The sequence below is a fragment of the Eretmochelys imbricata genome, chromosome 12 (assembly GCF_965152235.1).
Source record: "Eretmochelys imbricata isolate rEreImb1 chromosome 12, rEreImb1.hap1, whole genome shotgun sequence".
NCBI classification, from domain to species: Eukaryota; Metazoa; Chordata; order Testudines; family Cheloniidae; genus Eretmochelys; species Eretmochelys imbricata.
The window spans coordinates 19,214,917-19,240,998 of record NC_135583.1 but is presented as its reverse complement, the minus strand read 5'-3'; the positions used below and the strand labels follow the sequence as shown (position 1 = coordinate 19,240,998).

General features: G+C 39.3%; 2 protein-coding genes across 5 annotated transcripts in view; one reads left to right on the top strand and one right to left on the bottom strand.

Annotated features, from left to right (window-relative positions):
• The window catches only part of LOC144272755 (borealin-2-like), a 150,313-nt gene that overhangs the window by 109,394 nt on the left and 14,837 nt on the right, over positions 1 to 26,082 (top strand). Inside the window, exon 13 of one of the 4 annotated variants that reach the window (XR_013347668.1) lies at positions 17,870 to 18,119. The exons of the other annotated variants lie outside the window; for them this stretch is intronic. The gene's annotated coding sequence lies outside the window, so the exon portion shown is untranslated. Of the gene's footprint in view, positions 1 to 17,869; positions 18,120 to 26,082 lie in introns of those variants that run through there. 4 annotated transcript variants of the gene reach the window in all.
• NETO2 (neuropilin and tolloid like 2) overlaps positions 12,702 to 26,082 on the bottom strand; it is a 48,206-nt gene continuing 34,825 nt past the window's right edge. Inside the window, exons 7-9 of the mRNA XM_077831423.1 lie at positions 23,953 to 24,181; positions 15,260 to 15,373; positions 12,702 to 13,282 (exon numbers count right to left, since the gene is read on the bottom strand). Of these exons, the coding sequence (XP_077687549.1) occupies positions 12,702 to 13,282; positions 15,260 to 15,373; positions 23,953 to 24,181 (924 nt within the window). The remainder of the gene's footprint in view (positions 13,283 to 15,259; positions 15,374 to 23,952; positions 24,182 to 26,082) is intronic.

Sequence of the window (26,082 nt, the reverse complement as noted above, 5' to 3'; positions counted from 1 at the left end):
CAGATTTTAAAATCCACTTGGAATTAAGTGAAATGGAAAGGGACATATGGAAAGGGACATGGAAAGGGGGATCTCTCTTCCTGTCCTCCTATACACATTTTCCTCACCCTGTCCTTATCTCTGACCTCTTTGCCTTCATACCTCTTGGAAACTACATGGTTGTGGCTTTCAAAGACATTTTCCAACTGTTGCATCATCTTAATGTGTGACTCAAAACCATCTGTTTTATGAAATGATGTGATGTATCCATAGATGCCATGTTAGGCTCTCTTCCGGGTGCTTGGTAAGCAGGCTTTATATGAAATATGGTCCCTTTGTGATGACAGAACATTGCAAAGGGGCCATAGCAGGGTGAAGAATTTGGTCCAAGAGTTCTATTCCCAGATTTGCTATTAACATGCAGTGTGACTTTGGGTAAGTCACTTCAACTCTCTGAGCTTCAGCTTTCCCAGCAGTAAAATAGATATAATGATGCTTACCCTTCTTTACTGAAGCATTCTGGGAGCTATGGATGAAAAACACCATGCAAATGCTAAACATTGTTCTTCTTATATATCAAGTTACACTGTTAGATGTTAAAAAGGAAAAATCTCTCACAAGTAATGCAGATATAGTTTGGTTCAAATAACAGGGGAAATCATGATGAAGAAGAAGCTGAGGTTTTCAGTAAATAGTGTCTTAGTTCAGGTCTGGACTATTGCTGGCAATTTTTAACAGCACTTCAAATTTGTTGGTTTGATACTAATGGATTATAGTCCTGATTAACAAAAGCAACCAGGAGGATTTTGTATGTGACTGTATTTGTCAGAGATGATCTGATGGCAGCATATGGCCATTTGAACATTTGAACAGTTTCCTATATCTTGGGATGAGAGCTTTTATTAGTGTTGACTGGCCAACTCCGTAATATATTTATTCCAGTGGCTGTAAAATAAATGGTTTGTGACTCTTTGCTAAATTAATTTTTTTTCTCTTAGTAATGTTATCTATTTTTTTATTCATTTTCTGAAAGCATGTAATGTCGTTTTGGTAGACATGCTGTGAACATAATTGTGTATGTTGCAGTAACTGTTCCACTTAAAAAAAACAACAACAAAAAACAGGTGTTAAAATATTTCAGCAGCACATGGTGTTTGTGGTGAAGTGATATCTTATACTTCTGAAAAGAAATTGGCTATATTTCCATGTTAAAATAGATATATATACCGTATTTCCTCATGGTTCTTTGTCATATTTCTCCACTCTGCAATTGGTGTGCAGACCTGGGAACGAACTGATCTTGCCATTTGCCCATCAGTCCTAGTTGTTGTTCCCTGAGTTTAAAAAAAAAAGACTTGCTTGATGATGATATTTGTTTTGTAGTAGCACACAGGAGCCCCAGTCATGGACCAGGACCTCATTGTGCTAGGTCCTGTACAAACACAGAAGACAAACACAGTTCCTTTCCTGAGATTAGTTCTTTATCAGCTAGGCAAGGATTAAGATAGTATTCTTGTGCTCAGGACCCCACTGGAGCAGCAAGTCAGCAGTAGAAGGCAACATTAGAAGAGTAGAAGGCCCACACTGTTTGCTGCTATCTTAGATCCCAGGGAGGAGGCAGAACACACTAGAGCCAGGGCATCTTTTTCAATTTCTCCAATTGTGTCATGATGTGACCAAGAGAAGGGGAGGTGGTGAGTCATCCAGGATGCCTGGAGAGTCAGGTTTTTGGTAGATCCAAGTTATTTATAGTCTGAATCAATCCCTGGTTTTAATGAGGTCCAACTTGGGTCACCTCTTCCTGGTACTTGCTAATCTCATCTCATTTTTGGCTCTAAAGCGCTAGGCCAGGATTTTCCAAAATGGGTGCCTAAAGTTAGGCTTCTAAGACGGAAGCAGGGGACGGATTTTCAAAGTGCTTCACTACCCAGCAGGTCCCTCTGACATCAGTGGGAGTTACTCCTGTCCCTTCAGCAAGAAAGTAAGGCTCCTTAATATTTAATGTTTTAACTGCCATATTAACCTGTCCTATTTAATGAGCTCTTCATGGTGGTATCTAGTGCCAACAAAATTACAGAAAGCAGCAACGGCTAAGGACTCTCCTCTCTCTGGTATGATGCAGTTGGGAAGTATAAGCAAGTTAACAGTATCAGATGTTTTGTTTTTTAATTGTGCATTAGTTACTCTCTTCTGGATAGAAGTATTGCCAGGTCATTGAAATTGTTCAAAGGACACTCTGTATTTGCAGAAGCAAAATATAAAATTAATGTTACCGGTCTGAGTAGAGTCTTCTTGAGCTCATCCCATGTTGTAAGGGGGAAAGGAAGGGCCAAATCCTCCTCAAAGGCCTTTCAGGAATGGTTACTGGTAAACTAACAATGTGTTAGAAAGGTTTCACAGAATGTAACTGAATGCAGGTTTTAGTCCTAGCTGTTTCCACTGTGCCACATTTGGACTGTGTAGGAAAATTTTCCCAGAAGTAAACTATACAAGGTCTTAGGCAGTAAGTACATCTCATTCTGCTGACCCAAGCGAATGCCTGAGTAATAACTGAGCAAGAGTTACATGCCCAAGACAGATTATTCATGCATGACCTCAAAAGATCAAACTAGCTGCTGTAATCTGTCCATCATTCTTGTGAATGACATGCTGGATATTAACTATTGATGAATTCTCCATCCTTGATTGGCATTCAGGTTAGGTTTATTTTTGTCTATGGTGAAAGAGGCATTCCTTTTGCACAGGTCTGAACTGCTTTCTGAAATAATGTAGCTGTGGCTGGCTTGCAGTTATTTGTGTTAGATGTACCTTTGGCTGCATGCTGCAACAAACCATCCATTCCTGCTGTGCAGAAGAGGCATGAGGCAAAATAGTACAGGTGCAAAGGACAAAAGTCAGAACAGAGCTCTTGCTCGGGAGTGTCTCTTAATTATCTTGTTCAGTACTTAAGCAGTGCACCTTTAATGACATGAAGATTTTCCTTTTACGTTTTTATCCTGCTGGGTAATTTTTATGGTAATAAGATAAATGTTGTTTTTTAAGGTCTGGTATTATTTTATCTAAATCTTTGTGATTAAAACAAATAACTTAGAACAAGATGTCAAAATACATAGCTGGGAGCAATGCCTGTGATATCTTAGGCCTTGTCTACACTGCCACTTTATAGCGCTGAAACTTCCTCGCTCAGGGCTGTGAAAACACCCCCCCGGAGTGGTGCACGTTTCAGTGCTGTAAAGTGGCAGTGTAGACTGTGCACAAGTACTGGGAGCCACTCGCCTCGTGGGGGTGGGTTTTTTACAGTGCTGGGAGAGCTCTCTCCCAGTGCTGGTGCCACGACTACACAGCCACATTAAAAGTACCCATTGTGTTCTGGCTCAGTTAAGCCCCAAAGGCCATCTCCCCCCCCCCCCCCAAAAAAAAAGTGTTAGGTCACATTAAATGTAAAGTGTCCATAGCCGCAGTTTCGTGAAGGATGTTGTCCTACTATTTCCAAGCCCTAATCTCTGTTTTGAGCCACAACTCACTGTTTAAAAGGAACACATTAGTAGCTAACACTTTTCACCAAGAATTCCCTGCTTCTTTTTTCCTAGCTGCCTCTGCTAGTGACAGTGTTTTTCAAACCTGTTTAGTTCACAGACTAGGGCAGTGGTTCTGAGCCTATTTACCATTATGGGCCGCAGCCAGTACTACCTGTATGGTCCTGAGGATGTTACATGGCCGCAGGTTGAGAACCATTTGTTTAGGGGCTTGATCTTTCAGTTGGGAGCTGAGTGCCCTGTATCTCACTGGAGACAACACACACCTCACAGGATTAGGCATTGCCTTTCTGTGTCTATTTTGTGGTGGTGTCAGATATCCCTATAAAATCTTCTAAGTAACTGGATGCACTTAAGTGTTTTGGTAAATGCTTCTCAAATGATCAGCAGATAGTCAGACTTTAAAAAATCATAAGTAAGAGGAAATATTCAGAATAATTAATAAATTATACACCCCTTCCACCCTTCAGCTTTGTGAGTACTTGAAATGTGGCTCAGCATCAGAAATTTTGAAGATTGAGCTCCTCTCCGATAAAATAAAAACACAGTAAGAGCTGACGCTGGTGTAAGTCTTTCCATTCAAAGATCCAAGGTGCATAAACATATTATGCAACCCATGAAGCAGCCCTAACATACCACACTCATGGAAAAAACAGGAAAAGTAGGGGGAAGAAAAGAAGAGAAACTAATATCTGTTTTTGTGTGGCATTCTGGTGTACTCTCCCATCCTAGATGGGTTTGATGGCCACACAAAAGGACACAGGGAGTGTGGACTTCTAATTGTGTGAAGCCCAAAGGATCTGTGAGGAATCCTGGCTCCAACTCTATGGGCCTGGTCTACATGAGAAAATTTGGTTGGTTTAACTACATTGGTCAGGGGTGTGAAAAATCCACACCCCTGAGCTGGGTAGTTACGCTGACCTAAGTCCCCATGCGGACAGCACTAGGTCAATAGAAGAACTCTTCCTTCAGCTAGTTACCGCCTCTCAAGGAGGTGGAGTACTTACGTGGCTGGAAGAATCCCTCCCGTCGGCAGAGGTTGTACCTACACCGAAGCACTACAGCTTTGCCGCTGTTGCGTTTTAAGTGTAGACAAGCCCATAGAGTTTACTGCTCTGCCCTTCTCTGCTACTACAGCTGACTCTACTTCTAGGGTGCTGGTGGCCCTTGGTCCGTGGCTACTAGCCATGGAATTCAGTGGGCTTTGTATTAGGCTTTAGCACCCCCTTCAAAGAGATGGGGGAAGGAGAAAGGAGTAGAATCCACGCTTTTGTTTAATAGAATTATGGTTTTGGTTATTCTGCTATGGCTGCCTAAGGCCTACAGGCAGGCCTATCAATCGGTTAACTGATTACAGCATATATCTATTTTGTAATTCACACCTCTGAATAATTCATATCTTTAGACATACAAGGATGGGTCATGACCTGTGGGTCTTAGTCAGGTAAAATTCTCCATTGACTTAAGTGAGGAATTTTCCCTGAGTGAAGCCTGCATGATAAGGCTCTGTCTCTCTAAATTCATATATGTGATCTGCTTAGAAAGAAGACCATTAATCTGGAAATATTTTTTAAAATTCTACTCCCCATTAATTCTTCACAAAAGAAGAAGCAAAAGCTTGTGGGCTGCTTTTTAACTTCAGCTCCTGTGTCTAGTGGTGTTGCCATGGAACAGTTATTTGCCTTTAGTTGTGTTTCCTTAGGGGGAAAAAAAGGTTATTGAAAAGGAAGTGTTTTTGTGTTCTTGTTTCTCTTGTTGTTGAGCATTAGCATTCACCTGCTGTACAGTACTAGCTCTGTGGGTGCTGCTGAAATGTTGTCATTAATTCCTCCTGGTGTTACACATCTGGCATTCTGCCTAAATGCAGTAATATGCAGAAGTGCAGACTTCGGTGACAAACTAGCTATATAAATCAGCATTCAAAATAGGGGTTATATAAATACAATCATAAACAGTGCACAGCATTTTAAATCAACCCGACCTTTTTGTTTGGAGTTTTGTGACTGAGAAATGTGTATGAAGTACATTTGCTTTAACAAAAGTCTTTCCCCTTTTATTTAAGCTGATGTCAAGACCTGAAGCAAAATCACTTTGAGATGTCAACATGTAGAATGAATTCCTGTATGTGTTATAAAAAAAATTCGGAATTTTCACTTTACTAGTTTCATAAAAGACTGTGTTTCCCAAACAAAACTGTCTCCATTTCCACTGTGATGAGCAAAGCAGTGCAGGCTTTCTAAGCTTGCAGAGTTGATCACTGCTCCAGGGTCTTTCAAGAAAGAGTATAACTCAGCTTTCTGTTATCACTGCATTATTCTAACCAGTTTAAAATCTTGATTATTAGCATACAAGTGTGAGAGCCTGACCTAAATGGAGAAGTGGCTTGGAGAAAGTCACAACCTCTGTGATAGAAACTGGACTTTTTTTAAAGCCTACACAAAATATTTTCAAATCTGAGATTTTTTTAATTAATTTATGTTGCGTTTGATTTTTACATAGACCTTCTGTAGTGTCACTGTAGCTTGTGGAGTTCTATTCACAATCAATAATAAATGTTAAGGACTAGAGAAGATTAATAAAAATCTTGCACAGGTGCTGCTCCCTCTGGTAAGGGCAAAATAAACAGAATGTCTTTGCTCTACCAGATTAATTTGTTTTCTATCACAACAGGAAAAATAAAAATGATTTGGCTTCATCCTCAGGCCCTGACCTACTCCACTGGCTTATTAAACATACAGCAGACCCAAACAGCAAGTGCTATTCGATATGTCCCCTCTCTTCATGCTAACTACAAGTTTCACTACCATGTTTAAGAGACCTGGCATTTATTTATTTTTCATTTTATTTCTAAGAATCTCTTTTACCCTGGTAAATGTTTTCACAAGTTTTTCTTCTCCCCACAAATCAGTCTTTGAACCATCTTTTCAGGTACTAATCCAGTAGTAACTGAGATTGCTATCCAGTAAACAATTGGCAGCCTCAATTTACTGGATGTATTGACAGTGTTTAATGAAGTGAGGGAACCTAACATATTGCTTCAATAGAATTGCATGCTTTATTACCTTCAAAGTAATGCCATTAGATTCAAGGGAGAATTAGCCATCACCTCAGAAAGGACAATATCCGGTGATTATGATTTGTCACCTAGTTTGCATTTAGAATGAAGCATAATCTAGTTTCACGCCTCCTTAGGATTTAACCTTCTTAGAAGTTCAGGCTGGTGGCTGGCTTTGCCAATAGACCTGAAAGAAGGTTCATGCTTTGGATTGTTGTAGTTTCCACAGTCTAGTGCTGTAGAAGTTGAATACAAGTGTTTATGTGGAAATTGTCTGCTTTCTTTTTGACTTGTTCAGATGAGCCTGGTAGCACAGAACATGGACATAGTATGCTCCTAAAATAAATAAAACACTTGCATATTCAATGATAAAACTATTTCTCCATAATACAATTCCAGATATTAACTGTCAAAGAATTGATTCATTTATTCTAATTTTACTATATTCATTTTAGATTAAGGGGAGACACGCTCTTGAGTCTCAGTTTACCTTTCTTTAAGAAAGCAAACCATTTTAATAGGAAGTAACCCCTGGGAGCTCTGACATCTGGAAGGGCTCACCTGCTCTTTATCTGACATCTGGGGTGGGAAGGTGATTTTGTGTTCCGAAACCAGAATTTTAGCATGGTGGTTTTAAACACTGTGACAAACACCTGAAAAGCTGTGGTGCCCATTACATGGTTCAACTGTTGCACCTCCATTCTTGCTCCCCAGACACCTGTGCAGGAAGGGTGTACCAGGATGGGGTTCAGGGCCCGTGAGTGCACTCCATGTCTTTTTAGCATGTATATCTTGATCTGTCTTCAATCTCTACCCATCCTTCCAGCTCAGATTAATGAGTAATCTGTAGGTGGAGATGGGCATAGGGGACTGGTGTTTTGCAGGTGCCCTAGCCTGGCCAGAATAAGGGTACAGTCTAAGGCTTTGGACCTAAAGCAATCATCAGAATCTGTGTTTTTGAGTCAGGGGAGTGGAAGTGCAGAGAAACTGCATCTTGTTCATTATCTTTCTAACTGCTGGCAGCATTGTCAGTCTCAACCATTCAAAATTCATGTCAGACTCTAAAATACAAGATTGGTTTAAAAATTATGAATATTGCAAGAATGTTTTATTTTTTAAATTAGCTTTAGATTTTCAGAGCCTTTAAGGGGAAGCTGCCTACCTTCAAATTGTACATGAGCATTTAAGATTCAAAGAATGTGGGTCTTTTTGGTCACTGCTCCATGGGGGAATACACTAACCTTCTCCTATCCCAAGAGGTGGGGCAGCCGTCATTCTACCTCTTTCCTCCTCCCTTGTCATGGTTGTGTCTCTCTCCCTTTCCCACCTACTCTTCTGCTACACTTAATTCTTCTTCTGTGTTCCCCGCCAGTCCCTAGTCCATCCTCTACAGTCACCTGCCATGTTTTTCCCTGCTTTTCCGCTATACTACCCCTCACATTCCTCTTTACCCCCCGTCTTCCCTTCTGTGGCTTTATTGCGGGGTAGAGAGTGAGGCTATTTTCTGTCCTCCTGACAACTGACCCAGCTAGGACCCAACCCTTCTCAAGTTCAGGTAAAATTGCAGAGGATTGCTTCTAAAATGTGACCCAACTGAAGTGGTTTTCAGAAACAAACCTTTTGGGCCAGACTGTGAGATTTGAGGTCAAGTAACCTGGGCTGTAACAGTAGAGGTGGCAGAGGGAAATTCCATGTATCTGCAATCTAATTTCTTCAAATTGGTACAGGTCTCCAGCCCCTCTGAGTGGGTGTTCCTAGGGGGTGGGAGCAGTACATGCTGCTCCCTTCACACCAGAAGTGACATGCAAAGGGGTTGGAACAGAAAAGAGAATCTGGCCTCATGCATTTATGTCCTACTCTACCCACTACCCAGCAGCAGCTCCTGGGCACAACCACCCTTACAGTTATGGAACAGGAGCCAGGAGCAGTAGGTGACCGTGGGGGGACAGCTACCAGCCAAAACCCAGTGACTTTTAACATTTATCTTGCAATGTGTATGTGCTATGTACCTGTTCGTTGGTTTTTCACAGCACTTTTCTCTCGCTGGTCAGATCTGACCCATAAACAACATGCATTTCTTTGATTAAAATCAACTGGTAGAAATGACACGTCGGTAATAAAAAGACATGAGGTCTTCACTTTGTTTGTCTCCAGGCTTGACTCTCTAGGATCAAATAGGCTTATAGAAATTAAGCTGTTTTATCTGCTGTATTTTGGATTATCAACAATGGCTAGATAAGGGAGAACAAATTGAGAATTCAAAAATGATTGTTAGTGGTGATATATAAAGCAGATGGAAAACAGATTTAGTTAAGCTGATTCTGTAAAATGGAGTGTAGCAAAAGAAACTGAGTGAAAATAGCCTTTCACAGCTACACGCATTTTGTATTGGAGTCCATTTTTATCAGCATTTATCTTCTACAGGGACAGTTAAGGGAAGAGAGAAGCAAAAACCTTGCAAATATCACTCAGCTAGCTCATAAACTGATAACACAATCACATTCAAAGCAGGAATAGACAGATGACAGATTTTTTTATAGATAAACATATATAGTATTAACATATGTAAATTAAGTAACTGTTCCAGTGGGTTACAGTTAGGATAGTCTTAAATGTTTCTCACTGTAACCCCAAACCATGTAAAACGTCTGTACGTTTGGCTTTGTGAGGGATTGGAACCTTTTATTTGGTGAAATGAGCAAGCACTGGGGTGATGCATGGATTTGTGTTGACACCAGGTGAGAGCAAGTGGCTTTGTCTGAATTTTGGTATGAGTATATTTGAATATGAAAAGCAGAGTTGAAAATAGAGGAGGCTCAAAGCTGAATAAAATGTTTGCATGAGGCCTGAATTGAAGTCTCTCATTTTCACTCTGCTCTGGTCCCAACTTCATTCTGGCTTTTCAGGCACCAGTGAGAAGTACTATTTCAACATTGTTGGTGAAGCATGTAGGCAGTAGAGCATGTGATGTCTGCAGCATTTCAGCTATATAGGAAAGTTGAGCAACAATGTATGATTTATTAAAAGAATAAGTGTCTTTTTCCTGAGTCACTGCTGATACATAGGTCTTTGTACAGTTAGGAAAGTCACTAACAGATGGATAAGGTGGGCTTTTCAGTACATAAAAATGATGTGAATTTTGGCATGAGTTTTGTTCTCAAAATTTGTTATGCAAATGATAGCTCTACCATCACTTCTTTTTAATTGTGTGTTGAATTTAGATGACAATATGTATACTGCTTCTTTGTCCTTAGTACACTTTATGAAGACCACGTTCTTCCTATAAAGCAAGAAAATGTCATACTTTTCCTGTATAAATTAAGATTCCTGTGATCCCTGAAATGCTGCAGCATTTTAGAGCCAATCTCGGTGTCATGATGAATCACAGCTATATACAACTCTAGATACTTCCCTGTACCCCTTCCAAGAGTCTTGGATTGTCCCTCTTATCTCATATTTATTAAAGGGTAAAAAATTGTAGGGCCAGTTAACAAGTAGTAAATCATGCAGCAGACAGTAGCATTGTGATGTTTAAGCTATCTCAGTATCAAGGTATAGATTGGGGTGGCCAAATTGTAGCTCACAAGCCACATACATCTCTTTCACAGTTAGCATGGCTCATGGAGCCCCCCTCTGCCCAGGCCCCCTCCATTCTTCACCTACCAGACTTGGGCAGGGGAAAGCTTGGTACTTCCACCTTGCAGCAGGGTGGTGGGGTAGGGGATTTTGCTCAGCAGATGCCTCCTGCAGGGCAGAAGGCCCAAATTGTGGCAGGCGTGCCCCAGCTCTTGCACTTCTGAAGATTGTTGTGTGCAGCGTGGAGGGTCAGTAAGTTTGGCTACCCCTGGAATAGATGGCAGTATCAAAAGTACCACTACTCAGTAAATGTTGGCTTTTTAGTAATGACTGCCTGGGGAAACACATCTAGCCAAATTCTGACCTGGTCTACACACATGAAACATACTGAGAACAAATCAAAATACTGCAGAAATGAGTGGATAGGAGAAAGGGTGGGAACAGTGCTATGGGCTCCTTGAAGTTTTAAGCACCCAAAAGATTGTGTTTTTCTATTAAAGCCAAAAATGACTTCTAAAATGCATATCACCAATTACATCTGGGTCTAAAATCCTAACAGAGGATGCTGGATTCTCTTTTCAAATGGCTGGTCTTAGCATTTCTCTTTAGTGGCAGTGTTTTGTTTCACGGGAAATGGAATTCAGGATGAGAATTGTTTTCTTGAGCTGAAAGTCTTACAGATAACATTTCAGTGAATGTCTGCACACTTTCATTTACTGTCCATGTATATTAGGTAAATTAAGCTGATTGCATTGCTTTGATAGAGTGGCATGTACCATTTTTAACAGATGATACAAGTAAGTTGAAGTTGTTCTGATTCTTGGGTTTAGTAATAAAGCAAACAGAGAAGGAGTGTTCCTAACTTTAAATAAACCTCATTGCTATAAAGGGACAGAAATAATAGTTTTGTTCCCCACCATCAAATCATACCTGGTCAGGAAATCAGCAATTAAAGTCTCATTTGTTTTAATCTTAAAAAGGAAAAATAGTCTGTTTTATACACATGCCCAGCAACTGATATGTCCTCGCAGTGCAGAAACCTCCAGTAACTGAATTAAATTTCATTGCAGTCAGCACCAAAAAAAAGTTTGATTTATGTCTTTATGTACATTTAATACAGAATATGTCCAGTAACTGAGAACTGTAAGGTCACATTTAGTGAAAGAGTAACAGTTCCTGTGTTTAAAAAAAAAAAAAAAAAAAAAAAAGGCTAAGGTATGTTAAGTATTCTTTACAAGTTACAATGTACACATCACTCACTGCCTGTTATTCAATGCTGCTAATGGGGACACTGAAAGAGGCTTACTGTACATGTGTTAAATCTTGATTTAATAAACAGTTTGTATTAGTATCAAATTACATCAAAAGAGTCTAAAAAACCCATGATAATTATTTTACAAATTGTCTTGTGCAGTAAAAAAAAAGTCTAACCTGCAATTTAAAAAAAGTATGAAATGTGCATTTTTGCAGCATGGACACAAGTGCTAGAAAAAAGTGCTAAAAAGCTCATTCAGTTACTTTGATTTCTCTTTGTCCCCAACAATTTCATACACCTTAGTTATCACATAGATCTCAAAGTGTAACACATAGCAGGCTTCATCCTGTGCTTTCTGTGCAATTCAGACACCCATTGAGTGTATCCAGCATGGATTTCAATAGGGAGGGTGCGCTGCATAAGGAATATAGTACTAGGATCACTACAGGAGACAGAAATATATAAGTCAGTCAGTCAGCGGAGTTTCTTTATGCAAGTAACAGGAAAAAACAGAGAGCCTTAGTTATACACCTGTGAAATCAATGGAGTTGCATGGCTTTAACACATGGCAGAAATCAGCCCACTTTGTGCTTTTGAAAATCTACCATCTTCCTGAAAGAAGCTTCTGTGTAAAGTCTGTATCTACCAAGACGTACTTGAGAATTGGGTTAAATTTTAATCCACAACCTGCAAAGGCCATATATTCCCAAAGATATTAAAATGAATACTGTATAGCCAAGATAAAATACTGTTAGAAGGCAATAGACCATTTCACATATTTCTCACGGAACACAGAGACTAAGGAAGCAATATAAAAACTAGTCAAGATGCAACATAACTCGTCTTAATTGGCATTTACCAAAGTAACTCTAGCTGCAATTTGATAAATATGCTAACAGACATCTGTGTCAAAATATGTGGTGCCTTTTACCACTTTTACTTAAACTAGTTGGTCTGAAAACTAATTATTTAACAAAGGAAGAGAGAAATAATATGAAAGGGAGGGCAGAAAAATAATCTAGTCATTTTCACATTTAGTTAAAAATATTCTTGATAGTTCCCATGCAAAACCTTCTGTTTTGTTGCTCAAGCAAAGTGGCAGCTTATGGGGGATGGGTGCAAAGTCCACCACTGCAACAATTATTGGTTATGAAGATCTTTCCTTTTAAAAAAAATTGGATACAGTAAGCTAAAAAGTGTGTGTACCTATACACACTACATATGGTGTATTTTTATATAGACACAGTGTGTGTCAGATAAACACACACCCACACATACCAATTTTACCTTTAACAGGAGATTAAAAGTCAATAGATAATGAGCCTTGTGCAGCATCCTCTCGTCCTCTCACATAAATTTCACAAGGAATCTCCTCCATCACCCTGTCTTCTATTACCTGCTCAGGGCAGTCATGGGCCTGTTTAAATGTGTAACTACTTTTCTTGAAGGTGCTATTAAATGTTTTCATTGGCTGAGGTTGTGCAAAATCATTGCGGAAAGGAAGTTCCATGGAACTGAGATTGGTCCTGCTTTGTTTTATACTGGAAGCTTGAGAGCCACAGTGATGGTCATGAATACATCTCGAAGCAATAGAGGAGCGTCTCATTTTCTGATAGTTCTCAAGTTCTTCTGATAAGTCAGCCAAGTCTGTAGAAATCTCTTTATCCCTTAATGAGAACAGTTCATAATGTGGAGGATCAAATACTTCTTGGAAGCCAGCTTTATTAAAAGCAGTTTTGCAGGCCATAACCTTTTTGCGAGGCTGCTTTACTTGCACCAGAATTGAAATTATGAGAAGAACCAAAACTATCCCTGAAGTAATTCCAATGATGGTTCCATGAGTTTTGGTGATTTGTTCAAACAGTCCAGTTTTTTTCTTCTCTGCAAAAAAGAGAGGGGGTTAGCTTTTGAGTCTATCTAAAATGTCTGATCAGAAATAATTCAGTAAAATTTCAGGTTTGATTTCGTATGCAAAGATTTAAGATAATGAAAAGTGTAAATGATAGAGCGGGTCATACGCTGATGTCACTCATATGGGTGCAAATGTCTATTAACTATTGGCTCCATTAATGGGCACTGCATCCCTGTGAGGGAGAGCAGAATTTGGCCCTGTATGCTTTAAGTATTAGTCCTTACTCAGACAAAAATCACTGGTTACTCTGGAGTTTTGTTTCATAAGGGATAAGCAAGAACCGCAGGACTGAGCCCACTCAACAGCATGTAATTTCAGGCAAGTTTTCGATGCATAGGACCATGCTCTGCTCTCATAGAAGTGTGTGCTATTTTCCTGGAGGTTCGCACAAACATTCATGAGCAGAATATGGCCCATAGTTTTTGGGGAAAGAGAAGTTACATTAGAACAACCTTAGAAATGTAATGGACTTATAGATTTGTGGGATTTGCCATACTGAATCAGTGCAATGGTTCAGCAAATCCAATACCCCTGCCTTCAGCAGTGACAAACACCTGATACTTCGAAGGCTGCTGGGATCCTCCCCTAATCCAACAACATACCTATTTAATTGGGATGTGGGTTCCTTCCTGACCCTGTGGTAATTAGTTTACATTCTGAAATCTAAAATTTGATTAAACAGCATATCATTACTTTAGCTTGTATAGCTACAAATGCTCATACACAAAGGGCCCAATCCTGCATCCATTGGTGCTCATGGCAAAACTCCTATTGATTTGAATGGAGGAAAAACCAGACCCCAAATTTATCTAGTCCTTTAAAAAACAATATAAAAAAAATCCAACCATACTATTTATCTTGCCTTCACTGGATGGCTTCATAACTGGACTAAATTGTACCTACATATTGCATTGCAAGTTATTTAACATTCCACATCATAAGATCAGTTTAAAAAATAATTTCTTGATAGCACTTCCTATGGAAGTACACAAGATGGCAGTATCTGATTACAGCAAGTTTCCCACACGTAAGAGACAAATTTTTAGCAATATTTTGCTCTGGAAAAAGTATTTGTCCTGAATGACTAAAAGAAATTTGTATGAATACAACAGACTGTTCATTAGAAAACAGTAAAAATATTTACTGCTTTCTGGGTTTGGGTTTTGTGTTTTTTCCTGTGATGCTAGGTATTAAGAATTCTGTTCATGTATAAAGCTAAAATATAATGGGGAATGTAGTTGAGCACACAGTAGTTAAAAATGCTGGGCAAGATGGTATTGCTTTGTTGCTATATATTTAATAAATAAATCTCTCATATTGCAGTAGGTTTGTGAAGCATTCTAGGAAAGGTGTATATTTCAGAAAAGCACCCATAGTTCAGGAAAACATCTCAGAAAACCATTTCTGATTGGAAATGTGTATTATACTTGCACAGGCAGAGCTTCAGGTGCAGCAAACTTGATTTTTATTATAGAAACTTGGGAGCCACTGATCAGTTTTGTTAACCGTAATAAATAAAACAAAGATGCTGTGACATGATACATTTTAGCTTAGTAACTACATTTATATATTCACACTGTAACATAAAGGGGCCTCCTTCAAAAAACAAGGATTTTTCCCTCAAAAGCATCAAGGTTTAGGAATAGATGGTAGCGGTACAAATCAGGCAAATACAGAAGCATATACTTAGTAGGCCCAATGTTCTGTGTAAAGTTTAAAATATACTTTGTGAAGGGCATGTGATGTTTCATTTATAGGGCAGGTACATTCTTCAACCCTGCTCACAGGCGTCTTGGTTTTAAATTAAAAATTTGGAACATCTCCCTGAGTTAAGTAGAATAGCTGTCTTCAGCACATTTGCAGGAAAAGATGTTTTATGACTTTCTTAAATGAAAGGCTAACTGACAATCCTGGATCACCAAGGTTATGCTTTGCACTATATTCACCTTTGCAATGATTTTCATCCCAAGGGTATGCACAGTTTTGAATGCCATTGCAGACCAAAGAATTATTGATGCACATGTTGCTATGGCAAAAGTAACTGCTGCCTGAGCATGGAGCTGCAGGAGAGAAGGAAAAACAAGTTATGAGTTGCCAAGAGCTCACAGAGTGCACAAAGTCTGTGAAGAAACTTTATATTTCTCAATATGCATATTCGTTCTTTCACTGACTGATCTAAGATTTCACATTAAATGAGTTTTCCTGCATATCCCTTATTAAGTAGTTTAGTATACGCCCATTTGGGGTTGCTTCTGGATGCACAACTGACACTATGAACAAAATAGTACTGATCCAAGTGGTTAGCAATAAGAGCCATACACTGGTTGGCCACCCAATGCATGTGATGGAAAAAGCTTCTATAGTCTTAAATGCCTGTCTTATAGCATTATATTGCATTCTGAATTACTTGTTGATTATTGAGATTGCAGTGGTGCCCAAAATGGTCATATGCTTTCCAAACTCACAGGAAGTCAGTTTCTTCCCTGAAGAGTATACTTCCTATCTATACAGAATACCATAAGTGCATCATGCTTTACAGATGAATGAGATATGACAAATTCCTGCTCTGAAACATTAAAAATCAAAGGGAGACGCGGTGTAGATCTGAGGCAGCTAAGGTTCCTACCCTTCTTCCAGCACTTCCAGAACCTAGGCTGTTAAGTGAAGGTCAGATTCCATTTCCTGCAGACTGGGAGGTAACAAGTTCCCCAGTTAAGGTCCCTTTCCTAAGAACTCTCTTCTTTCTCCTCCTCAGGAATTCAAATCTTGGCATTTTCAAAGAGAACATCTCTGCTGATATCAGCCATTGAGACAGTCCATATGAAGAGAGATGTAGCTTGGCCTCAAGCCCTATAGAGCTTTGTAGATTAAAGGAGATACCATGAATAGAATCCAAAAGCAACTGGGAGGCTAGTATAAAAAATACATTATATAGCTAAAGTGGCAATCCATTGGTAACAATAATAAATAGTAGCATTCAGCAGTTCTATACTGCCTGCCCTCTGATGATCTCCAAATGCTTTATAAACGTTTAGAAATGCCTGTCAGGTAGGCAGCAGTAGTGTAAACACTCTAACAAACCTGCCACCTGTGGCTTAATGGTTATTGCTATACTGTATACAGTGGTCATTTGGACCTTCATGGTGAAAGAGGTAAACTCCTGCTCATGAACGGGCCTTTTTTATTAGAAGATAATAGAGGGTTTAAGGAAGAGCAGCCTTTAGCTGGCAGCTGTTTATAAGAAATTTGAAGAAATAAAATAACTATACGTTCTCTCTAAAGAGGATTTTAAATTTCTATCATATTACACGCCCTTGACATTAGAACAGTGTCAAAGCATCCATTTTCATTAAATAAATATAATTTTCGCATTCTTTCTGCTTTTGATATTCTACCCATTATACAGTTTTCTGTTCCATTTTTCTACATCAGGGTAGTATTTATACACTAGAGATTTCTGTAAGTCAGTTACATATCAGCATTGATTTTAATGTAAGGACAGTGGTGTCCAGGAGAAGGTAGTGGCTTGTTTTGCTCACATGCCAGTTTATTACATATTTCCCAGATGATAACTCATGCTTGAGCATCTGGGGTTCACAAATGCTGAGGTGAACCCAAGAGGTAAGTGATGGAGAGGATGGCAAGTGGGAAAGGGATAGAGTTCTGCCATGTGTTCACATCAGTTAAACCCCTGGACCCTAATTACTTCAGCTGGAGTTTTGCCTGAGGAATTAATGAAGGTTTTAAGCCTATATTTCTTAACCCTCTAAGTTTGCCTTCCTTAAAACTGTCTTTGTACTACCACTTCACATGACCCCATTTCTTACTGTGCTGAATTCCACAGGCTCATGCGCACTGCTTCTGAGCTTTATTTTCATGTTATCAATCAGTTCCTCTATATTGGAAAGAAATAGATCCATAGAGGATCATCTGTTTGTAGTCTCAACTCTTTGGATCATAAAGCTTTCGTCATACATAATTTAGGAACTTTAGAAAATGCATGTTACCCAATTTTTATGTTAATAGTAATGATATTTAAAAATACTGAAATTACTGTTTCACACACCTTCCTTGACTGGGTGTTGCAAAAATTTAAATATCTGGAAAGTACTTTGAGATCCTTTTGAAGAACAGTGCTTTATAGTATTAATAATTCATGGAAAGTTGTGGAGAAGAGTCACTGTATAAATTAACAATGAGAGGCTTAAGGCAGTAGAGGCGGAAGGGAATATTTGAGGTATTGCCTTTTCAAAGCAACTTCCACTTATCCATTTAATTTCTTTTTGCTATTTAGTTTGAATGTATAGTGATTTTGAGCCAAATATGCAAAAGAGCTGAGCCACCCAAGTGTTAAGCATCCAAATAAGTGGCCACATTTTCAAGAAAGTTCTGTTCCCATTTAAGTGCATAAATAAGGGTCAGTTTGTTCTCAATGGGAGATGCTGGATGCTGAGCTCTTTTGAAAATCTGGCCATTCATTTATTTTAAGTGCCAATAGTGAAGAATAAGATCAAGGTTTTTGCCTGCTCAAACTCTGGCTGCTTCTTTAACTACAGAACCTAAGTTATGAACACCAGAGTTACGAACTGACCAGTCAACCACACACCTCATTTGGAACCGGAAGTATTCAATCAGGCAGCAGCAGAGACCTCCCCACTCCCCCATCAAAAAGCAAATACAGTACAGTATTTGCTTAAAACGTAAAGGGAAAGTTTTTAAAAAAAGATTTGACAAGGTAAGGAAACTGTTTCCATGCTTGTTTCATTTAAATTAAGACTGTTAAAAGCAGCATTTTTCTTCTGCAAAGTTACGTGCCAAAGCTGTTAAGTCAATTTTCAGCTGTCTTCAGTAAATGTAAACTTTTGAAAGAACAACCTCCATTCCCGAGGTGTTTGTAACTAGTATTTAACTAGTTACTGTTTTATTGGAAAGAGAACCTGTTCTCATGCTGGTGCCCAAGCCACATCCTTACATGCCCTTCATCTTGAATGATAAGGAGGATAAAACTCATGCAGCTATAGCCTTTATGAATATGACACTGGATCAGCTACTGTTCTGGTTGGAAACATGGAGGTTAGACTGGATAGAACCAAGCACTGAATAGCACAAACAGAGAAGGACCTTAAGTGATTCAGACTGAGAAATGGGTGCATATCCAGCATTTCACATAGCATATATAAAGAGAAAAAATCTGCCCATTAGAGTGGAAATGTTGGAGATCCAGATCAAAGCTACACTATTAAGCTTCTTGGACTGAGAGCACATGTGGATGGAAGAACTGACTAGATTTTTTTTTTTTTTATATTTAGAAGAGATATAAAATTGATCACCTACTCCTGCAAGCTGTAATTTCTGGAACACCAAAGAAACATTAGTTGTTGGATAGAACTGAGTGCTTTCTGAGGGAAGAATAACTGTGTGCTGGAAATGGCCCACCTTGATCATCATACACATTGTAAAGAGAGTGATCGCTTTAGATAAGCTATTACCAGCAGGAGAGTGGGTTTGTGTGTGGGGGGGAGAAGGCCCACCTTGATTATCATACACATTGTAAAGGGTGATCACTTTACATAAGCTATTACCAGCAGGAGATTGGGGTGGTGGGGGGAGAGAAAACCTTTTGTAGTGATAAACACCCATTTTTTCATGGTTTGTGTGTATAAAAACATCATCTGTATTTTCCACAGTATGCATCCGATGAAGTGAGCTGTAGCTCACGAAAGCTTATACTCAAATAAATTGGTCAGTCTCTAAGGTGCCGCAAGTACTCCTTTTCTTTTTGTGAATACAGACTAACAGGGCTGTTACTCTGAAACCTATGGGACATAGCATCAGACCAGGAATTTGATGAAAGCTGAATTTTTTTTTTTTCAGTAATACTTTCTCTCAGCCATGTCATTTTGAGGTTGACTATAAGGTGTGAAATTTGACTTTGTTTGAAATATACCTGGATGATTTATTTTAAACAAACATTCTTTCCTTTTTCCGTCCCTAGATTATTTTTAAAGCATTTTGGTTTTGAAATATGTACATTACCAAGAACTGAGAGAATGTCTTGGCAAAAGAAACTAAGCTCTTTATTCTTCCAAGGAAGATCAGTTGAGTACCATGCCGTTTACTGCAAATGGAGAAGGGGAAAGTCTTTTGAATGAGAATTTAAAAACAGGTTATGTGGACATTGAAGACCTTGACATTTTCCTCAACAGTAGAGATCTGCCCTAATGTACTTGGCCACAATTTCAGGAGACTCCGCTAATGATATTGGGCAACCAAGAGCCTGCTTACCCCTGTAAATGAAATTGATTTTTCATGACATGTTCAGTTTTCAAGCAATTATGAATGAACTAGGAGCCCTAGGTCTAGTTCACTGGTTCTCAAACTTCTGTATTGGTGACCCCTTTCACACAACAAGCTTCTGCATGCAACATGTGCCCCCCCCCAATTAAAAACACGTATTTAAATATTTAGCACTATTATAAATGCTGGAGGTGAAGCAGGGCTTGGGGTGGAGTCCAACTGCCCTGCTTCAGCAACCCCCCCACATGATAACCTCATGACCCCTCAGAGGGTCATGAGGTTGTTTGAGAGCACATGGTCTAGCTATCATCATCATAATACCAGGCTCTTACATAGCATTTTTTATCTGAAGATCTTAAAGTGCTTTACAAAGGAGGTTAGTATCATTATCTCCATGTACAGTGAGTGTTAATACTTGGTACACTGATTCTTGTGGCAGAATGTTGTATATGGTAGATGAACACTGAATAGCATTTAGCTATGTTCGTTACCTATCTTCAGATAGTTTAACGGTGCTTTTCTAAAAGAGGATGATGTCTCTCTGGATAGTTGCTTGTTTGCTGAATATGCTAATGAAAATGCCTTCTGTTCCTTTCACGAACTTAGGCCCAGATTGTGCTATTTAATGACAGGGGTGGTATATAGCCATCCCACCTCTCAGAGAACTAAAATAATTATGCCCCAGAATGCACAGTCTCTCCCTTCGCTACCAGATGTTCTGGGGAGTTTTTCTGCACCCAGCCAGCTTCATGGACTGGTATGGAGAAGGTGCAAGACTGACTTCTCTCTGTTGCCTCTTTCATTCCAAAAGGAGATGGTTTGTAGTAGCACATCTGCCTGGACGGAACACACAGGCTGCACTCTACCCTCCCCATCACTTATATTGGAAAGTTGTCAAGAAGGGCAAAGGAATTAGAAGGCTCCTTGCAACCTCTCTTTGCTGCAAAAGGGGCAAGGACCAACTGGCCCCATCAATATATTCTCTTCTAATAGTACTAGCAGTACCAAGTATAATACTTGGCTATCGATTCAGGTTGCCTAACATTTCCTATTATAGGACTCTGTTTTCAGTAGCAAGTAACTGTGCAAAACCCAACTATCTGAGCTGAAAATTTTCCATGGTGGGTGTCTGCCTCAAGCTGAATTTTTTGAAATGTCAGCCACAATGGTTCAGTTGTTTCCAAGAAGATGACAAAGTAAAAAAAAATATAATTTGTCTGTTAAATTCGGAAGGATTTCTTCCCCTTTGAAATTAAGTTTTTTGGTGGTGGCCTTGTGTCAGGGATGCGACTTCTGCCATCCCTGTGAAAATCTGCCCAACTGCTAAGTCTCTGAAAACCAAAAAAACCAAACCCAGTTTGTACATTCTCAGTAGAGACTTAGATTACTAAACTGTTCTGTCCCTACTGCGTATGCTCCCAGCTCCTAGTGGCTGACTGGACTGCATATGCACCATCCCCACAAGAGTGACTGAGGATCCTTCAGTCTAAGGCTACAGGGGTAAAGCTGGACTTTCCTGGTAATTGCTGCTCCAGGCTTGGAAGTAGCCAGGCACTGGAACTGAGAGCAGAGAGCCATAAGAATACTCCTACACAAAACTACACTGAAGAATGTTATTCAGGTTGCAAAAGCAAGCACTCAAAAGTTAGGGAACGCCAGATTTAAGGTTTCTGGTACACAAGTGTCTTTTATTACATGATCTTTTTTTCCACAAGACCCCAGCTTTGGGGTAGAATCAGGGTTGTGTTGTAAAAGCAGCTTTTTTCTCTATAGGACCCTCTCTCATTTGTTGATTAAGTTGGAAGGTACGTACCGAATGAGAGGGAATTACAGGAAAAGAAAGGTGGATCTCATGGTTAAGAGAATGCCATGAATGCCACTCTGGTGGACTGGATTTGATCCCTGTCTCTGTCACACAAAGTTCCTATGTGATGCTGGACATGTCATGTAAGCCAGAATTGTTCACAGGCAGGTCACTAATTAAGAATTCCTCATTTTCTGGATGCCCCCACTTGAGACTCTGGGGCCTGATTTACAGAAGTGACGCTTGTTCACAACTGCAACTAAAGTCAATAGGAGCTGTGCCTGAATACAAAGTGCTTAGTACAGTACTCTAGTCCTAGGCATTTCACAGTCAGCACCCAGACCTAGTGGATAATTTTGACCTTTAATCTCCATGAGAAAACAGACTACAATACTAAGGTTTAGGGCCACACACTGAACACTGAGGAGAACACAATATTGAGATATGATCATTCGGTGCACTGAATAAGTGGAAAAAATAGTATGTAATCACTTCATTAAGATCATAACACATATGCACAGCAAGGCTAAATTAAGGTTTCACAGGCAACCTTTAATTCTGGCATTTCCTTATTTTTGAGTGCTTGACTTTGCAAACTTAAGGTTCTTTTAGTATAGGTAGTTGTGTTCATAAACTGTATCAAGGGAAAAACCAAAACACATTCTATTTTATCTCATCCCCTTTAGCCGAGTTACGCTATTTCAGTCACGTCTGCAATGGGTAGTTGTGAACTGAATATGTCATGCAGAATTAGTTCATTTATGTAAACCTCTTCAGAAATATTGATTTTTTTCATGGATGAATTCATATAATTACAAATCAGTAGCTAGGTAGAAGAGAAAAAGTGCTCAATGATCTGAAAAAAGAATAAGCACATAATTTCACTATTCTGAGCACTGAAGTTTGCTTATAACAAGGATATTTTAAAAATGATTTTTTTAAGATGCATGAAATGCCCTGTTTTATTGGCCTTATTTTTTTAAAATCAACTCATTATCTCTCTCCTTTTCCTGAGATATCAAACCTCAAGCTGCGAGATAGGCAAGAACAACTGTACATATCTTTACAGATTTGCTTTTGGCAAAGATTTTTTGATTAGCGATCGGCTTTTTCAAAGAGAGGAGTCTGTCTTTATACCTGTTCATCACTTCAGCTTGTTGGAGAAGCAAGAATGGAAAAAAAAAATCAATATTTATAATATGAACTGATAGTTTGACCTGTAGAAACTAATCTTATAATGTCAAAGCTAGAGCATAGCCTCACCAGAACTACCATTATTATTAATCATTGTAGCTGAGGAAGAAGTGAACTGAAGAAAGCAAAACAGCTTTTGTAATTTTGGTTAGCAACCAGTACCTAAAAGTGGTAGTTACAGAAAAGGAATGGAAAAGTATTAAAACACTAGACAAGTTTCTGGAATATCATCTGTAGTTGTTTCTTAAAGTAGAAATATCCTATTCTTCTTAAAAATCACCGTCACAACAGAAGGATTGTTTCAGGGCAAGTAAATTTTTATATGAGTGTATAACTTGAACTCTAATGTTTTATGAAACAATAAAATACCACTATAAAACAGATAAATTTAAAAAAGACCAACCCTGCAAGGTGTTGAGCAGTATCACTTCCAGGATCAGGCAAAGAAACAGCAGCATTGTCAATTAGTTTTGCGCTCTCTCTACAACCAAACCTGTACAATATCTATTATTCAGGTCACATTAGTTGGAAACTTAACATTAAGAAAAACGCAAGAATGATTGTGCTAGTGTCAAATGGCAGGCATGCAATAAGCAAACTCTGTGCTAGGTTTCCTGTGCTGTTCTTCCAACATACCTCATGCCTGCTCTACAGTTCCAAGCTCTGGCCTCTCTTGTAGTGAGCCTGCCAACTGTTTCAAATTATCTGGTGTGATATGGATGTGTGTCCACATGGGAACAGACTGAGGCTATGCAACTCATCCAGATTAGGGGTAAAGTATTAGAATAAGGGGTAGTATATTAACCTACTATTAAATGTTGTCCCACCTAAAACATCCTTTTAAAACATCTTGAATCATAAGTGTCGCAAGCATCAAACTTTTTACATGTAATCCCTACAGAATCTCAGAACAGCATTCACAATCCTGGTCTTAACCTATGGAGTCCTTAACAGATTGGGACCTAACTCACTCAGAGGCTCCCTCACCATCCAAGAGAACTTTGCTCCACAGGCAACGCAGCAGGGGGAATCCAGATTTAGGTTATCAGATGGTGGGGAAGAGCAGGACCCTGGCTATGGAACTCCTCGCAAGAAAAGGCTTAGCATCTGAAACTGGCTGTTACTGGGTTCAAATGTAAGGCAGGCCTTTATGAGAAAATCTTCCCCTAGGAACAGTGTCCATGAATAATAATCAAGTGAGTATTTTGTTCCCCTCTGACTAGGGGGTGTGTGAACTGAGAATCAACTTTTTTGTTATGCCTGGTGCTCATACAACACAAAGCTGATGCTTTTTCTGAAATACATTCAGCGCTTGGCCACTAAGATAACGGAGGATGTACTTACGATCAACAAATGAAGTGAACAGCATTCTGAATCTGCTGAGTCTGCTACCCTCATCTGCCCACATCCGTACCACTCCTGTTCCTGTCTGCAGCATCACATCGTTTGCTACTGTGCTGCAAAACTTTGCCTTCAGGTTTTCAATGGAACTGCTTCCATCATACACAGCTACAAAGTTTCTCTTGCATTCATTTGAGTGCTCCATTTGGTAGTCCAGGAATCTCAAATAAATCTGTTTAAAACAAAACCCCACAACCTCTAAGAAAAGAGAAACAGAATGCCTTAGTAATAAAACACGACAGAATTTTTCTCTTAGCCTCCCAGTAGACCTGGATTACACAGTATTCTGTCGTCCTTATATAGGCACGAAACTCCAAGTTCACAAACTCTCGTATTGTATGCTTACAGTTTCAGAACCAGTGATTCCCTCACAAAATGACATCATTATGGAATATTATTTGCAATTATTTTATCCTAAGTATCAATAAATGACAAGAACTTCCCAATGAAAATTGACTAACTTGTTTTCTCTACATAAGCTTACAAGAAAAGCAAAGCTTGTAATACAAAAAATGGTGCAGGCTGAAGAGAGCTGCATTCAAGCACATTCTAGAACAGATGTAAGCAATATACAAGAAGAATGCATGAATTTATTTGTCAGGATTTTGGGAAAGGCTTTTTTCTGTGGAAGGTTTCTGAACTTTAGAAAGACTGATTTAAAAAAACAAACCAGAGAAATCTAGTTGAAGAATCCTAAAGTCAAAAAAAAGGAAACACAAGTCCTTAAAATCAGCATGGAGGCAGACACAACCTAAATAGAAGCAGGAATGCAAAACACGAACGATTAGAGTTGAAGGGTAAGATTCAAGAGGTTATGTGAGCCAAACTGGTATCCCTCAGAGGCTGGAAATCCAACCCAAAGACAAGAATGAGGACCATATATTACAGCAGACCATACATAATAAGGAATAGGAAGACTAAGGTGGAATTTGAAGTGCAAATAGACAAATTTTAAACTATTTGCCTTCAGGTGCATCTGCAGCAGAAACCTGTGAGCCTTTGTAGATTTGCTGAACTTGCAAGGAGTAAAGGGAACAACTGAGGAGATTTCTGGGCATGAGCTAACCTCTGCTTGATGTGGAGTTAGAAATAAGCTTCTCATAGGGACAGGCTATTCCAGAACTGCCCACTTGAGGTTGTCACCTTTCTCTAAGTCGTCTTCTGATACCAGCTACTGTGATAAACAAATTACTTGACTCAGATTAATGATCTGATCTGGTAGAACAATTCTTATGTTTCCTGAAATAAGTGTGACATGATTTTATAAGTAAAAAAAAAACGTTTATTTGCATACAAATCTTTTAAGTTTCTACATCAGAATGACAAGTTCCTTTGAAAATCCTTCTTTCCCCCCTCCCCAAAGTATTAAAGGGACTAGTGAGAGTCACTTGGACTTATGCTCCTTAGTTATTTAGTGCTTTTAAAAACTTCATCCTTAAACCATACTAAGAGCTTATCTGCACAGTGAGCAGCAAACCAGGGTGTGAATGTACAGGACACGAGCTTGCCATGCACTAAGTTGTTGTATAGACCCTGCCACTGGGCACTAAAAGTTCTGTAGCGTGCTTTCACATATTGCCGTTTGTTTTGACATACTGCCATTTCAAACAAAGTGCGCTACGAAACTTTTAGGGTATGTCTACACTACAATAAAGCACCAATGGCTGGCCTGTGTCAGCAAATTTGGGTTTGGGGCTATAAAATTGCAATGCAGATATCCAGGCTTGGGCTGCAGCCAGGGCTCTGGGTCTCTGCTGCAATTTTATATAGCCCTACAACCTGAGTCAGCTGACACAGGTCAGCTGCAGGTATCTTATTGCAGTACACTAAGGGTATCTCTAAACAGTAGCAAGGCCCACAAGCAACTTAATGGGTAGCAGGCTAGTACGTATTCCCCCTAGCACCCTAAGCCATTGCAACTCCCAGTGTTCTTCACAGGCAAAATGCTGGTAGTATGCCCCTTACGCACCATGTTTGAAAGCCAATGTCTCCCATATTTTTTTTCCCCTTAATGTGAGAAAATACTCTCTCTAGTAGTTTATATCTGAAACTTTTTCACTGTAACCTACTTCA